Source organism: Paramisgurnus dabryanus, chromosome 3 (genome assembly GCF_030506205.2).
Source record: "Paramisgurnus dabryanus chromosome 3, PD_genome_1.1, whole genome shotgun sequence".
Classification (NCBI taxonomy): domain Eukaryota; kingdom Metazoa; phylum Chordata; class Actinopteri; order Cypriniformes; family Cobitidae; genus Paramisgurnus; species Paramisgurnus dabryanus.
The window spans coordinates 50,030,582-50,048,030 of record NC_133339.1 but is presented as its reverse complement, the minus strand read 5'-3'; the positions used below and the strand labels follow the sequence as shown (position 1 = coordinate 50,048,030).

Sequence of the window (17,449 nt, the reverse complement as noted above, 5' to 3'; positions counted from 1 at the left end):
CTCCTCAGCACTTTCCAATAGGTTGCACGTAAATATCTGCATGTGTGCCACCAGTACTCCGTCAGAGCGGGTCTTCAACACTGCGGGGAGCAGCCAGCACTTCAATCCGCAGTTTATTAAAACTAGACAAAGTGAACAAGTTGGTATTTATGGCCAGAAACATCGAAATTTAAACATGGTCTGTGTATGTAAATCCCACGTTTCGGTCGGAGTATTGTTCCCGTTTTCTTGTTCTTGGGGTTCGCTGAATTATGGGTTTTATATCTTAAACTGCCGCGTCAGTGCAGTATAGCCACATAGCTAACATAGCATGTAACAATGAGCACAATCTCCCAAGACACTACAATAGGCTACTAATAAATTATTAATATGGGCTGTTTTCTTGTACAAAATTAAATATTTAAAGTTAAATGTACAACATGTAAAAAGACAAGATTCTAGAAATGTCAATATCAAATGCCTGACAGGATATTTTCACAGACTAACACACTTCACGTCTCAGGCATTGACTACAGTATTTAAAATAGCATAAATGCATTAGTTATATTTTCAATTTAATTTATAGAGCAATTCCTGCAAAATTTTAGGTTAACTATAGTTTTTGTATGTCGACTCGCAGCGGGGTGGGGGCGTGGCATCACGATGGTGTCTATCCATCATAATGTCAGTCAACCATCACGATGGACGATGATATTGTCCATCAGCACAACCCTTATAGGCAAAGACGAATTTTGTATGTTCAAGCAAACATGTAAGTCCGGACATTCCATCACTGTTCTGATGATGTGAAAGTGAATTAGTTTTCATGCATACTGCACCCCTATGTATGCAGCCCCATTGTGGGTCAACTACAAAAAGGAGACCATGCGCATACTTCAGGTGGCATATAATGACTGCCTGAGGATACTGTTGAAAAAACGCCCTGGAGTAGTAGTGCAAGTAAGCTCTTTTGTGACTCAGGGCTAAGCACTTTACAGGCTCTCTTGATGAACGTAATGCTTAAGTTCATATCCTGACTTGATGAGTCTCACTACTGTATTATAATGATGCTCACAAGCCCCTGGTGCAGCTCGGTCAGATATCAACATATTTGTGAAAAAAATTTGTGTGGGTGCCTGTTAAGACTCTCATAAATCAAAGTATGTTTTTATGTGTTTATGTATCTATTCCTTCTGTTATGTTGTGTGTTTTGTTGTTGGGTCTAGAGCCTGTAATAAAGTTTTAGATCTAGAGATTAGAGGTCTTCACGGATACACTTAGATCCGAAAATCAGGGAGACCTGATCAGGTTCGGGTCTAAAAGTTTCACATGTGCCTTGGACACGGGTCGGGTACAATAAAAGCGGCATCGGGTCTCGGTAATTTAAAATTAATGTGTTTTTGCTAAATGGACCCGAGAAGACCAGAACTCTCTCGCGTGTGTGCGTCAATGTCCTTTTCAAACCTCTCATCTGTTTGCCAAGAGAGCTTGCGACATTGTGTGGCTGGCGATAGGTTCATTATCGGTCAGACAGACATTTTAAATGTACATTTTAGCGGTTACCCTGGTGTCTTTGTCAGATAACAAAGTAAAACGAATGGAGCAGGTCGCCAAATTGTTTGAGGGCCCACCAGAGTTTCTTTCTGTCTGTCTGCTTCGTGTGGATCTGCAGAATGCACACGTCAGTGCCGTTTACATTCGGGTCTAGTCGGGTAAAAAAAAATTACCACTAGTTCGGGGTCGGACTCTGGTCTAATTTTCTCGGGTTTGTCTTGGGTCGGGTCTTTCTTAAAAAAAAATTATGCACGTCAGGTTCTCGGGTATAAGTGATTCGGGTCATTTCGGGTCGGGTTCATTTGTTTGGACCAGAGAAGACCTCTAATAGAGAGATATAGAGAGATTTTTATTTAAAAAACTCAAATAAAACTTAATTTTGAAGAAACTATGACCGAAAATGAACACATACTAGATTATTAATAGGGCCCTATAATTTCCGGAATCGCGGACTGAATTGCGGAATTGGCTAATTAACATGGAATCTAGCGTTAATGCGGATTTTCGCGGAATTTCGCATATTTTGAATAAAATTCTTTCTTTGTGTGGGGGAACAACGTATGTCTGGGGGAAATGCAGACCGGGGGAAGCAAATTTGGGCGACACACCCCCTCCGGTCATTTCAGACCTTTTCCAAAACACTGAAACCATGGCGAAGCGGCTCTCCATGACTCTACGCAAAGCCCTCAGTTGCGAGCAGTTCCCACATGACTGTTATGTGACCGGGGAACTGTTATTTAGTAAGTTTTGTCAAGATTCCGTTGACTGGGAGCGAAAAGATACATGCACACTCTCATCCCCCTTTCTCTCACTGCACCTCTCTCACGTGCAGACGTTATCACATCTGTCTGAAGTCCGAACACAAATCCTCATGCATTTGTTCATTTTTATGCATTTCAAGCGAGCTGAGGCAAACTATCCCTCACGTTTAAAATATAATCATCTGCATCAAGACCGCGCTCTCTTTCGCTCGCACATGCAGAGAGCTGCGCGATCATGCTGTCTGAAGTCAGATCAGTAAGTAATAATCCTGTGTATGTTTGTAAAGTTATGCATTTCAAGCGATTGTGTTTAAAATATGGATCGCATTCTGCTGGACCTATGTGTTTAAGGCACTTCTGAAAGCACAACTTTATTAATAATTAATAATAACAATTAATTAATATGTTCGTCCACCGAAGACATATATCCATAATCGTATATTAATGTCTAAGAAATGTTAATTTTATGGCCTTTAAAATTAACCTTCTCACTGATATACAGTGCTACTCACAGCTTGTAGCTGGATCAAAAGGCAGAAATAGTGACTTTAATTTCATGAGCATTGAACACAGAAACAATTCAATTGTGAAAATGCAAAAACGGTTTATTAACTACAAAACGAAGTACACACAACGACTAACTAAACATGCACACAAGAGTCAAGAGGCATTTTTTTGTCATTTGCATAGTTAACACAGGGAAAACTAGGCATTGAAATGCTTGTGACGAGGCTCAGACATACAGTGACAAAAAACAAGACATAAGACCTAGACGTACATGAAGAGCACTGAATTTTTGTGTGACTACAGTGCCCATAGACAGAAAGACATAGAGCTACATGGAGGAAAATTAAAGTGGCAGTGCAGATACAATAAATAAACTTAGAGCAGCACACATTTAGATGCATTCCTAAGTAGAGCAATGTCCAAAAGTCATTATAGAGTGTCACAGAGTAACATAAAAGAATATTAAAAAAGTGCAGTGCGTGTACAGTGAAAGTAAACATAAGAGCAACATGAATTCCGTTTTTTTTTTTTTTTTTTTTTTGATGAAGGTCAGATGATTATTAAGTAGTCTTATGGTTTGAAGATAGAAGCTGTTCTTAAATCTGGTTGTCCGTGAACGGATAGATCGGAAACGTCTGCCAGATGGTAGTGTGGCAAACAGATAATGAGCAGGGTGAGTGTGGTCCTTGATGATGCTGCCAGCCTTTCTCAAGCAGCGAGTTTGATAGATGTCATGTAAGGCTGGGAGTTTATGTCCAATGATGAGCTCTGCTGTACTCACCACTCGCTGAAGAGCTTTGCGGTCCAAGGAAGAGCAGTTGCCGTACCATACCGTGATGCAGCTGGTCAGAATACTCTCTATAGTGCAGCGATAGAAGTTTGACATGATGTTAGAGGAGATGCCAAACCTCTTCAGTCTTCGCAGGAAGTAGAGACGCTGGCGAGCTGTTCTCACTATGGCCTCTTGAGTGTATGCTCCAGGAAAGATCCTCAGAGATGTTAATGCCAAGGAACTTGTAGCTCTTAATTGTCTCTACTATCTCTCCATTGATGTAAATGGGAACGTGACCCTCTCTCTGTGACTTCCTGTAGTCCACAATCATCTCCTTGGTCTTGCTGACGTTTAGAGAGAGATTGTTATCAGCACACCATTCTGTGAGTGCATTAACCTCATCTCTATAGGATGTCTCATCGCCATTGGTGATGAGTCCTAGGATAGTTGTATTGTCAGCAAATTTGATGATGGTGTTGGAGCTATGCTTAGCAGAGCAGTCATAAGTGAACAGGGAGTACAAGAGAGGACTAAGAACACATCCCTGTGGGGCACCAGTGCTGAGTATAAGTGAGAAGGATGTGTGATTGCCAATTCTGACCACCTGGGGTCTACCGGTCAGGAAGTCCAGGACCCAATTACATAAGTGACTATTAAGACCCAGATTTCTCAATTTGGCTATAAGTTTGGTAGGGATGATTGTATTGAATGCAGAGCTGTAATCAACAAACAGCATCCGCACATAGGTGTCTCTTCCCTCCAAGTGTTCTAGTGCAGGGTGTATGGCCATTGAAATGGCGTCATCATCAGTGGATCTATTAGAGCGGTAAGCAAATTGTAATGGGTCCAAGGTGTCAGGCAGGAAGGAGCAAATGTGGGATTTGACTAACCTTTCGAAGCACTTCATGATGACTGATGTCAGTGATACAGGACGGTAGTCGTTCAGACAGGAGACAGTTGTTTTCTTAGGAACAGAGATGATGGTGGTTTGCTTGAAGCATGTAGGGATCACTGTAAGTCTCAAGGAAAGGTTGAAGATGTTGGTGAAGACATCTGCTAAATGGATAGCACAGGCCCTCACGACACGGCATCTGGACCTGGAGCTTTGCGGCCGTTGACTCTCTTGAAGGCCTTACTCGCCTCGTGTGGTAAGAACTAAGGGGCAGGTGTCAGTGTTGGCAGGTATTTTCACAGCAGAAAATGTGTTGTCTGCCTCAAAACGAGCATAGAATGTATTGAGCTCATCTGGTAAAGAGGCAGACAAAGACACACCACTGCTTTTCCTTCCTTTGTAGTCTGTGATGTAGCGTAGATTGCTCCACATGCGTTGGGGGTCAGAGCCATGATATTCTGACTCCACTGTGTTAAGTGTTAACACGCATACAATAACATAAAACATAGATCAGAAAGAAAAGATTGAAAAAGCTAGAGAGAGAGTAAAAGATTGGCAATAGCACTATTACTTAACATCTGCACAAACCATCGGAAAATCTCTAAGGATAGCCTTCATTTTTTTTTTATAAGGGGTAAAGCTTAAACAGCAGCGAGTAAAACGAGGTTAATACTTGCATTTGGCTCTTTGTGATGTAGTGCGAAGTTTCTGATGTGCGCGGTGCGAGCAGGGAGAGAGAGAGAGGGAATCCAGGTGTGTTCGTAAGATGAAAGAGTCCGTTAAGTTGTTTCGTAGGGCGGGTTGGTCCGCTTGGTTTTCCGAACTAGCGCAAAGCCAGGAAATTACTGTCCCGAAGAGTAGGACAGGGCTCAGAGAAAAGCTGATGAATCCGAGGGACTCTGGGTGAGTCTCAGCGAGTTTCCAAACTGCGCTGACGGGTTACCTGAGTAACCGAGAGACTGAGCGAACTGAGCTACTGAGCGGTTATGGCTTGGGCGATAGGCCGTTTTGACCTTTCACGCGCCCAACCCATTTTAGGTGAATGACCAATGTGCGAAGTGTTCGATCCCGCGGGAAACAAGCCTTTGTTCTTTCAGACATCACATTTGCGTAATTGCATAATGATAAAAGTTTGTTTCCATAACTCTTCAAATCGATATTAAATGACATTGATGCGGCTTATGGTTATATGATACATAGCAATGACATAGCAAAGCATACCTAAGATATGAACTATGCTACAGTGAACAAAATCTAACTAAAGTGTTAACACAGTTACATCATATATACACCATCATGCAGTAAAGCGATATAAAATATATATACATTTAAACAGCTCATTGTAATCTTTAAACGTGGTTTCATCAGAGACCTATAGTCTGTGCTCTCTGCTGTGTCTCTGGCAATTGTCATTCGATCGGCTCTTAGGTTTCTATGGGGGAATTCCTTTGAACTTCCTTAATTGTCGCCCTTTTAACAACCTTGATAGGTGATCGAGATCTCGACGATTGTCACAAAAGGAGACAGGGTTATCTAATGATCACAATTTTAGGGCTGTTACGATCCAGACGCCAAATGGCCTCAATCTGACTCTGAGCCATCTGTTATATCATTTTAATCCTTAACATTAAAGGCACACTCTTTTTATGACTAAAATAACAGTAAATAACAGTAAAGGGTAAAAAAAAATTTGCCAAATATTAAAACGGACAAAACGGAATTTGCAAAAATTAAAACGGACAAAACGGAACTTATGAAAAAATAAAACTGAATTTGGGATAAAATTAAACGGATTTTATAGGGCCCTATATTAATGAATTAAATGTTTTAAACCAGGGGTGGGGAACCCTGATCCTGGAGGGCCACTGTCCTGCCGAGTTTAGTTCCAACCCTAATTAAACACACCTGAAAAATCTAATTCAAGTCTTCAGGATTACTTGGAAATGATTTCAGGTGTGTTTGGTTATGGTTGGAACTAAACTCTGCAGGACAGTGGCCCTCTAGGACCCAGGGTTCCCCACTCCTGTTTTAAACAGATACCTTAGCTGCGTGATTAAGTGAAACTAAAGGGTTAATAAAACAAACTGAAGCAGATGTTGTAGAACGTCTGGCGAATGATGATGGCGCGAAGTTTGTAAAAACTGATCAGTGTTTCCCACAGGATTTTGAGAGACTTGTGGCGGTGATGACGTCACACTCTAATTAGCATATATGTGACGTCATCACGTCTTTGCGTTTGATCCGGTTTGATCGAGTGTTGGCACCTGAAATATGTTTCACTTCTACTCTTTGATCTGTCACGTTATATTGCATTTTAAAACAACTGATTGCTATTATTTACATATTATCAGTTCTGTTGTCAGACATAAAATGAGCAGACTATAGCCCTATTCGGATGGGATTAGTTTTACGGTTGTAGATGGCGTAATGTAATTTTACCACAGGACGTCTGTAATATTGATGGTCAATTCGGACGGGATTAGAAATCTCAGTTAAACATTCAGAAGTGGGAGGGGTAACTCGATTGCGCAGCAGGTCACCTCTCTCGTCGTCATGTGCACGTTGCTTCTTGATATCAACATGACACAGACGAGAAAAACTCGAAACACTGTGTTGAATTTCAGTTTGGGGAGAACGTCAGTTTCAGGAACAGTTCTGTGCCTCTGAGAAGTGAATTTGACTTTTTAAAGTTTGTGTCGTGTTATTCAGGAACTGACTTGCCACTGACTTGTTTTTTTCGCCTAGAATACAAGTAAATGCTTAAGCGCTTTTATATTTGAAAGAAACCCGCAAAATAACAGGAAATTACGAAACGTACGTGTATGTTTACAGCTGGTATATAAATCGCCATACATTTACATTGAAGTCTTACTGCTGTTGCTCTTCTCATCAATGTCTTGTTATGAGCCCCTTTTCATTTAAATGCGAGTTTTATTGTTGCGTATAGCGCAGACAATTGGGTGCAAATTCAGAAATATGAGAGAATACACAGTAACACAAAGTTACCACAAAACATGTGCACAGGCATATCGCATTAAAGAGAGGGAGAGAACGGGTGTGTGTGGGAAACACTAATGCTAACCTTTCGTCAAGTCATCGCCGTCTTCTCTGTCAGTAAAATCTGTGACTGTTGACGTTTACGCGAAAAAGCAAGTATACGGAGGAACGGACATTGAAACACTGCCACCTTTTCACGCTCATGTGTGAGAGAGAGAGAGAGAGAGGGGCGCGCTGCATGCAACATAGAAAGGGAGGGCGCGCTGGGTGCTTGCAACAATGAATTAAGACGTTTTTAAATAGTAAAATATAAATGTAAAATGGGGATCATGAAAAATCTGTTTGTGGCGGCCAGCGCTGATTCTGTGGCGGTGCGCCACGAATAAATCAACGTATGGGAAACACTGACTGATTATTTCCCCCTATTAATTACATTATCTTAAAGGAGTGTAACTACTGTAGCATGTAAATAATGCACTAAAAATAACATGAGCAAGAGCGCTTAACAACTTATATCAAATCAATTGGAACGTGCAACCTAGCTAGCAGGTTGCTCAAACAACAAAAATCACCAGCTAACTTACTTTAAATTTGCAAGAACTATAGACTAATACAAAAGCAGGCTTAAATAAACCCAAAACATAAGTCCACTTACAGTTCTCACGGACAGATGTTTTATCAACTGTAGGGCTGAAACGATTCATCGAGTTACTCGATTTACTCGATTCAAAAAATTTCTCGAGGCAAAAACTCCGCCTCGAAGCCTCGTTAAATTCATATGACGCGCACTATACGTGCAGGAATCTGATTCGCACAGACCGTTGTTCAATGTTGCGGAAGCACACCATAGCGCGTGATACATTTTGAATGCGGTTGGCGCGATGGCGGAGGGTAAAGATAAAAATAAACGGCAGAGAATGTCTAAAGTTTGGGATCATTACACTCTTAAAAAAGAAGAGAACAAGGTGCAATGTGTCTACTGCAAAGTCGACCTGGCATTCCACAGCAGCACAACTTCAATGATCCAGCATCTGAACCGAAAGCATCCGCTTCATGCTGTTTCACCAAGCGTTGCTGAAACAAGGTAATGTAGTCTAAGCTTATACATTGATGTTTGCTGATTTTAATCCTATAATGTATTTGTAGCGATGTCGTGATGCGGTTTGACTAGATATGATGTTTAGCTTTGATGTTTTTAAGTAGTAAACGTATTCACGTTCAATTGCAAGAGAGTATAGCCTAAAAAATAACCCCTTCTCACACACAAACACACAAGCATGCAACCTCGTCTCTCACGCGCCAATCAGACATATCGCGGCAATGCATCACATATGCTAAAACTTTTATATAGCCACGCAACAATAATTTCAGCATTCATTCACTGTATACACCGGGAAGTGATGTTATGACGCGATTTTTCGAATGGATGCTTTACGTAAAATGCACAGCAATGCAAGTAATGCAAGCCAAATGCAGTGTGAAAATGATTGTATGTATTTCTACCGTACCAAACTGCAATGAAGAAACTGGTCTGACTGGGGTGTCACCCTTTCTCACGCATGGCACGCATACACACACAGGTTGCTAGGTTACCATAGCAAAAAGGCTCACCCCAGAAATGATGTATTATTTGTTAAAGGGACACTTCACCCATTTGCATTAACGTTAAGCTTTGTATAGTTAGAACCCCAGACATGTTTTTGAATGGTCATGCATAATTTTCTTTATTAAATTGCTTTTCCTCTTTTTCTCCCTCTCAGCACATCACAAATGAGTATGGACAACTTTGTTCGTCCAGCTCAGTCATGCACCGTTCAAGAGGCAGCGATTTTTACAGAGAGCATTTTGAACATGCTTGTGACCGATATGAGACCACTGTCCATGGTGGAAGACAAGGGATTTAGAGACATGATCTCAACTTTTAATCCTAAATACAACCTGCCATCAAGAACATATTTCACACAACTGATGGAGAAGAAACACAGAGACATCACAGAAAAATTAAAAGCTGTCCTAAAGCAAACAGACTATGTTGCTTTGACAACAGACATTTGGACCAGTGTGGCAACAGAGGCCTACCTGGGGGTGACATGCCACTTCTTAGGGGAAGATTGGGAGATGAAGTCCCTCTCTTTAACCACAATGCCCTTAGAAGAGAGACACACTGCAGCCAACATTGCAGACTGGCTAGAGGAGACAACTGCCAAATTTGAGATTCCACTTGTAAAGGTAAAGGCAGTTGTCCATGACAATGGGGCCAATGTGGTGGCAGCAGCAAGAATTCTTAGAGAGAGGCATGTGTGGGCTTCTGTGAGATGTGCAGGGCATACTTTAAATTTAGTTGTGCAGAGCACACTCAAAAACAAAACAATTGCTAGTTGTGTGGGTTCTGCTAGGTGCTTAGTGGAACACTTCAAGAAGAGTGAACTGGCCTGCACTAAGCTTAAAGAAAAACAACAGCAGATGGGAAATCCATCACTCATGTTGATACAGGATGTCAGTACCCGGTGGAACAGTACGTATCACATGTTATCAAGACTCCTAGAACAGCGATGGCCTGTGACTGCAGCTCTCTCCGATCCAGCAGTCAATCCAAGAGGTAAACACCACTACCTGGATCTAAAGCCAGAGCAGTGGCACATCAGTGAGGAGTTGACACAGGTCCTTGGGCCATTTGAAGGAGCTACAGAGTTTCTTAGTGGAGAACAGTATGTCACCCTCTCTGCTCTTCCACAGCTGGTCCAAAACCTTAAAAAGTCCACACTGGCTGCAGAACCCGAAACCGCACCAGTGAAGGCATTCCAGGCTTCTGCTGCACAGCAGATCACAGAGAGGTGGCAAGGGCTGTATGAATTTCTACCTGATTCTCCCAACCCTGTCCTTCTTGCTGCTGCTTTGGACCCCAGGTTTAGAAAACTGAAGTTCTTGCCTGTGGAAGAGGTGTTGAAGGTCCAAACTACTATTCAATCAATGGCACTAGCTGCCAGAAAGGACTCAAAACAGACACATGTAAGGGTAGAGGAAGCCACTGCCACCACATCAGCTACACACACTACAGGTAGATCACATCAGAAAAGTATTCTGGGATCATCATCAGAGGATGAGGATGAAGGAGAGGATGAGGATGAGCAGATTAACAGAGCAGTGCAGAGGGAGGTCTTGGAGTATTTTGGTGAACAGCCTATTTCCAAAAAGGATAATCCACTGCCATGGTGGAGAAAAAATCAAGAAAGATATCCAAGCTTGGCACAGCTGGCAAAGGCTTTCTTGGGGATCCCAGCAACATCAACACCTTCAGAGCGCTTGTTCTCTGCTGCTGGGAACATTGCCTCAAAACGTAGGGCAAGCCTAAGTGCTGAGCATGTGGATATGTTGACATTTCTCCATTGCAACTATAAGCTGTTGTAAAATCTGAAATCTCTCTCTCTCTCACACACACACACACACACACACACACACACACACACACACACACACACACACACACACACACACACACACACACACACACACACACGTCACACTACATTTTGATGTTTGTTTTGAGATTACAGCTGAAAAACTGTGATTGTTATTTCTAATTGTTTTTTACATTTATTTTTTTATAAATTGTTTACATTGTGCACCTGTTTGGCTTGATATTTTATATTCATTTATTTTTGTTCTCAGGTGGGTAATTTGCAGAAGATGCAATCCTTTTTTTTGTAATGTTGTATTAAGAAGACAAAACTAAGGCCAATGGCCTTTACTATTTAAGTTTGTGTTCATTCATAGTTTTACATGTTATACATGTTTTACAGTAAGTTGACTTAACTGTATTGTTATTATTATTGTTGGCACTGGCACTTATAAAGACTAAATGGGTTAAAATGGCAATAAATAGGCTTAGTTTTGGAGCCAAATGTTGAAGGTGGAATCAATGCCTGTTTTTTTTTTTTTAGAAATAAAAGCCAAATGCTTGATCAATTTACAGCCACATCATTTTCATTATGCATTATTTGTTTTGGTTGTTTAAAACACACACACACAAAAAATTATCCGATTAATCGATCGATCAAGTGCTAGATTAATCGATTACAAAAAGAATCGATAGCTGCAGCCCTAATCAACTGGCTATCCTCCAGACATTTGACGGACCATTTCGGCCGTGTGGCGCGCGTGCACGCTCGCGGTGTGAAGCGAGTCTGCCCTATTCTCTGAGACGTTTTATCAACTGGCTACTAGTTATCCTCCAGACAAACATTCTCTGAGAAGCCTTGCAGTTCACTTTAACCTTTAAATCCATTTGTTTCCCCCAGTGACCCATAATGCCCATAGTGGACAAGCTGAAAGACGCCCTGAAGCCGGGCCGCAAAGACTCCGGTGATGAGGGCGACCTTAACAAGCTGCTGGCTTCATCCGCAAAGAAAGTCCTGCTGCAGAAGATTGAGTTCGAACCGGCCAGCAAAGGTTTCAGCTACCAGCTGGACACACTCAAGACCAAATACGTCATCCTAAATCCCAAGAATGACGGAGTCATTGTGCAAAGACCTCCCGAGTCCGCTCCGATTAAGAGACAAAGTAAGAGCGTATCATTCTCGATCTTAAACATGCAGCTATAGTTTAATTAAAAGTAGAAAATGAATGATGTGAAGTTACATGCTCTTGTTTATCTTCCAGTCTCAGAGAGCCGCCTTGTCGGGCAGAGTGATGGCATCCCTACTCCACAGAAGATGCTCTTTCCTGTGAACAAGCTCTCAATGAAGTGGGAGCGGGTGTATCGGGTGGGAGCTGGCCTCCACAACCTGGGCAACACCTGCTTTCTCAACTCCACTGTGCAGTGTCTCACCTACACCCCACCGCTGGCCAACTATCTTCTCTCCAAGGAGCACAGCCGATCATGTGAGAAAACTCTTTACTGAACGTTAGGCCAGAAACACACTTGTGTGCACGTAAGCAGATGATCCTGTACGTTGTGACCGTGGTTATATTTAAGTGTCTGTACCAGTGACTTGCGTAGTTTGTGATTGACAGTTTAACTAGATTCTCTTTAACCGGGCACACGCGAGACCTGTGTTGAGAAAGTCATTCAGCTTGTGATCATGTGCTCACATAGAGAGCGTGTCTGTGGCACTGCACAGATGAATGGCAGATCAGATTTTTGTAATGTCCAGCTGTTTATCATGAGGGTGTTTGTTTGTTTGTTTGTTTGTTTGTTCCCTTCAGGTCGTCAATCTGGATTCTGCATGATTTGTGTAATGCAGAATCATATCATCCAAGCCTTCGCCAACACTGGCAACGCCATTAAACCAGTATCCTTCATCCGGGACCTAAAAAGTAAGCTACAACGCTTTAAAATGACTTAATTTCACAGTTACAGGTTGTGTGGTGCTTCTGAGGGTGGCCTTTGACTAAGTGTTGAGTCATCAACTTAAGTTCCCAGATACATCCGGGGAGTTTAATTGCTTTTTCAGAAAGAAACTTGTTTCTTTCTTATGTAAAGTCGGATGTAAACTTGCTTTTTTTGGACCTTTTAGAAATTGCTCGCCATTTCCGGTTTGGTAGCCAAGAGGATGCTCACGAGTTCCTGCGCTACACGATTGATGCCATGCAGAAAGCTTGTCTGAATGGCTATCCAAAGTAAGAGCGCTGCATCAGTTATTCCACCATATCAACTCATTTAATTGGATCATAAGAATAATGAACAGTTTTTAATTATTTGTGTTATGTATATATTGAAAAAACTCAGAGCTCCTGGGGTGTATTCCAGAAAGCAGGGTTAACTTACCATCAGATTAACCCTGAACTTTGGGTTGATCAACCCCAAACTTGCTTACTCTGGGTATGTTGGTTCCAAAACACAGTTTAAGAGTTAGTTCAATCAACCCGCTGAAAATAACCCAGAGTTAATGCGCGCTCACGGTAACAACATAAAGGCATTGTCAATAGATCACAGATTTCACGAGTCACCATGGAAACATCAGAGAACTTTAAAGTTTTTAAAAGAGAAATAACATTATAAACCAATACTTTCTGTCAAAATCAACGTTTTATAACGTTATATAAGTGCGTGATTACAAAACAGATAAAATTAATTAATTAATACGAACCTGTGTCTCAACAAAAATACACATAATATTATTTAAATATTATTTAAAAGCCTGTAAAAATAATCATAGATTTTATATATGATTTTAAATATATTAATTATATCTAATTAGATATAATTTGACATAATTAAGATTATCTTTTCTCTTACAAAAATTAACAATGGCTTTACTACAGTTAAAAAAAAAACATGGTTACAGTAAAACCATGGTAACCATAGTATGGTTTTCAAAAACCATAGTTAAACCATGGTAAGTGTAGTAAAACCATAGTTTTGCTGAATCAATGCACAGAAAAAACATGGTTACCACAACTTTACACCAATAAAATCATGGTTAATTTTTGTAAGGGCTGTTGCACATAAAGTGCATAAATCTGTCATAAGGCTTATTTACAGTTTTTTTTTAGATATGATTGTATTGTGTATTCATAAAATGCACTATGATTATATTCACTGCTTGTACTACTTGTACTTATTTCAATCACCCTGTTTAGTTTTTGGACTTTCCATTGTATGACACTGTATCGCCATCTTTTTTAACATTTACTTATCTGATAAATGCACCCTTTTTTAATTGTAAAGCTTCCTTACAGTCCTTACAGATTTTCAATAATTTTGTGTAATGCTTTTCAGTACACTACACTAAAAATGATCATTCATTTGCATTGGATGATTAGGATCTGCTGTGACAGAAGTGGAGAATAGAAATGTTACATTAGTGTCTAATATATCCTGTATCATCTAATATAACCAAATATCTCAATTTCCCTTTGGCTCAAAAATGATAGCTCAGGAAAGCACAAAAGGCCCATTTTAAAGAAAAAAAGGTGATTTAGAAAAAGACCAACTATAGATCAAATGTAGAGAGGGGGCTACAGATCTGAAGTGCATGTTTAAGAAATAAATATGATACAAATGAAGGCTGTGCTTCACCTGTGTCACTCTGTGGGTCAGTGTTAAATCGTGCCTGTGCTTCATGGGTGTCATTCTGTGGGTCAGGTTAGATGCACATGCCTATCAGAGACTGCAGGCAGGGGTAACTTCTGTCCCTCAGTAATTATTATTTTGATAGGCATCATGTGTTTCTATTTGTTACTGTAACATTGGCACATTGTCACTTAAGTAAAATATGTTAAGATTTCTGGCTCAATATTGACAATGTATTTGCACACACAATTTATTAGAACTTTAGATTCATCTCAAATTATCTAGTAAGTGAAAGATGAGGTTATTTATGAATTGACCAAATTTAAATAGAAATGTACTTGTTAACATTAATTAACTGATGGAAATGTGTTTCATACATCTACTGATATTTGGAGATATATTAATAATGAACATAATTAAATGTACAGTTATTAGTCGAATCACAAATATCAATCCATGTTATTAACTCTTTCCCCGCCATTGACGAGATATCTCGTCAATTAAGAGAAAACGCTTCCCCGCCAATGACGAGATTTTCCGTCTTTCCGCAATACCGCTATTATCCACCAGGTCCGCAACTTTTTAAAACCGGAAGTATTGCCCTATGGCAAGCAGCTGCATGTCCGTGTCTGTTTTAAAGATCGCGCTGAATGGGATCTCTATGAAAAGTCCGTCATAAAAATGGAATTATATCTGCTTTTTGCTCAAAATATGGTGTTTTTGCAAAAACCTACCCATATTCAAAAGCTGATTGCAAAAGAACCACTAAAGGTAGGATGAAACGGTTTTTTTTGTTTGAAAGCAGAGGGTCTGTTCTTTCATTTGGTATATTGTATGTTTATATATTTAAAGAAGAACATTTTCTGGAAGGCATTAAACTTTGGTGAAAATCATGAAAAACGCTGGCGCTGGCTGGCAACTTTTTTTAAAAACGCTGGCGGTGAAAGAGTTAAAAAAAAATGTTTCTTTAAAGAAAATATCGTAAATGGTTTAAGACAGCAATAAATATTCGCGACTGTAAATGTAATAAAATAAATGCTTTAATATTGTAATATTATGCAAAATATATGCTTCCACGCCCGCTGCACGCTCATCATAAGTACACGCATGCGCAGGCATCCTCCGGAGCCTCGTTTCATTAACTAAAATGAACTTACCCTGCAACATAACCTGCTCCGGAGTAGGTTATCTTCAGAGAGACAGTTGCTATGGTTACTTACATAACCCGAAAGTTACCTCCGTTTTTGGAACCAAAAGCAGAGGTTATCCGCTTACTTACTCCTAAACATACCCGGGTAAGTCACATAACCTGCTTTCTGGAATACACCCCAGGACACCACAACAGATTGTTGTGTGTGTGTGTCCACACGTGTGTGTGTGTGTGTGTGTGTGTGTGTCTGTGTACATGCACATGCATGTGTGGCCGTTTGTGTGCATGTGTCTGTGTCCATGTGTAAATAACACACATTATGATTTATTCTCAGACTGGACCGACAGACACAAGCCACCACTCTGATCCACCAGATATTTGGGGGTTATTTGAGGTCGCGAGGTAAAGCACAAAACTCTCTACATACATGTCAAAGCTAAGCCTGATGCATTGAGCTCTTCTCATCTCTGCATTAAGAAATTGAAGTAGTTTTACTCAATAAGGTGATGAGATTTAAATATTTATTAGGTAGCTTAAAAATTGATTCCACATTGGGAAAATGGATAGGAATGATTTTAATGTGCTTTAAAGGGGTCCTATTATGCTTTTTCCAAATTCTTGATTGTTTTTGGGGTGCACAACAATAGGTGTTGATGCTTTTTTTAAATATATTTTATCTTTTATTTTACACAGCTGTTTCCATACTTGTTTAAACAGGCTGTTGAGTTTTACTCCTTTTGCAATCCCTCCTTCAGAAATACACAATGGGCTAAGATTAGTTAACTGACCCAGTGTGTTGTGATTTGCTAACCGCCTAGTGTGTGTTGTCCAGAAATATCATGCCCCTTAGGTGTGTATTAAGTAATAGGCTATTTTGTAACATGATTCTGAGTCTGTCTGGAGAAATGGTCATTTGAAGGGGCAGGCCGCATTGAAGATCAGGACGTATACGCCCACAGCTATGATTGGATAGCTTCATTCCCCGTCATTACCTTAATGTGTAAAAATAGCATCCGAACTAGTGCTTGGACAACGTATATGTGCGTCGATTCGTCAGACCCAAAATGGCGGAGCCGGAGAGTAGTAGCAATGCAAGTTGCTCCTCGCAAGTTTGAGCAGTGCATAAGCGCCGCATGTTTTTTTTTTCAGCGCCCATGTTAACAAGCATGCACACCCCACACATGAGCAGCGCAAGCTCACGGTGCTTTAGCAGCAATGCTGCGATCATCGGTTCTATTTTTGCTGCGCTGCTCAAGCTCAATTAAAGGGACAGTTCTTCGTTTATGGTTTAAATGCTCGTGTATTGACGCAAAAATTGTGAATTTTACCATAAAATGTCGTGCCAAGTGTGTTTTTAAACAATCATGATTTTGACTAATTTAACAGAATGCAATGACATGTATAAAAAAACACTGTTGCCAGAAGACTGCGCTGTCATTCACCCTTTTGTTACGGGTAAATCCAGGTAAGCAACACGATGAGGCAAGAGGCGGATCCAAGTGCAGTTTATTCCACAGAACATAAGTGTAAACAATGTAAAAACAAGAACCAGGGAACACTAGAGACATGCGACATCATACAACGAACGACAAACCAAGAATGAACAGGCAGGGAATAAATGCTAGACAAAGACCAATGACAGAGCAGATACAATCAGTGACTATGACAACAAACAAGGGGAAGAGCATGATAACAGTGAATGTCAATGGTAACGAACAAGGGGGCGGAGACACTAATCAACACAGGGAGATACAACTAGGAACAAGGGTACACAAGTAAACCACAGATTTCAGAGACATATAATTAAACCAAAAAAACAAGT

The 17,449-nt window shown here is 40.5% G+C and overlaps 2 protein-coding genes across 2 annotated transcripts in view; both read left to right on the top strand.

Moving 5' to 3' along the window:
• usp36 (ubiquitin specific peptidase 36) overlaps positions 1–17,449 on the top strand; it is a 136,562-nt gene that overhangs the window by 4,280 nt on the left and 114,833 nt on the right. Inside the window, exons 2-6 of the mRNA XM_065249936.2 lie at positions 11,761–12,022; positions 12,122–12,343; positions 12,668–12,778; positions 12,979–13,081; positions 15,962–16,029. Of these exons, the coding sequence (XP_065106008.2) occupies positions 11,770–12,022; positions 12,122–12,343; positions 12,668–12,778; positions 12,979–13,081; positions 15,962–16,029 (757 nt within the window). The 5' untranslated portion in view covers positions 11,761–11,769. The remainder of the gene's footprint in view (positions 1–11,760; positions 12,023–12,121; positions 12,344–12,667; positions 12,779–12,978; positions 13,082–15,961; positions 16,030–17,449) is intronic.
• Positions 8,344–10,870, top strand: LOC135761077 (E3 SUMO-protein ligase ZBED1-like). The gene is made up of 2 exons (XM_065275164.1): positions 8,344–8,546; positions 9,223–10,870. Exons 1-2 carry the CDS (start codon positions 8,344–8,346, stop codon positions 10,868–10,870), a joined length of 1,851 nt encoding a protein of 616 aa, XP_065131236.1.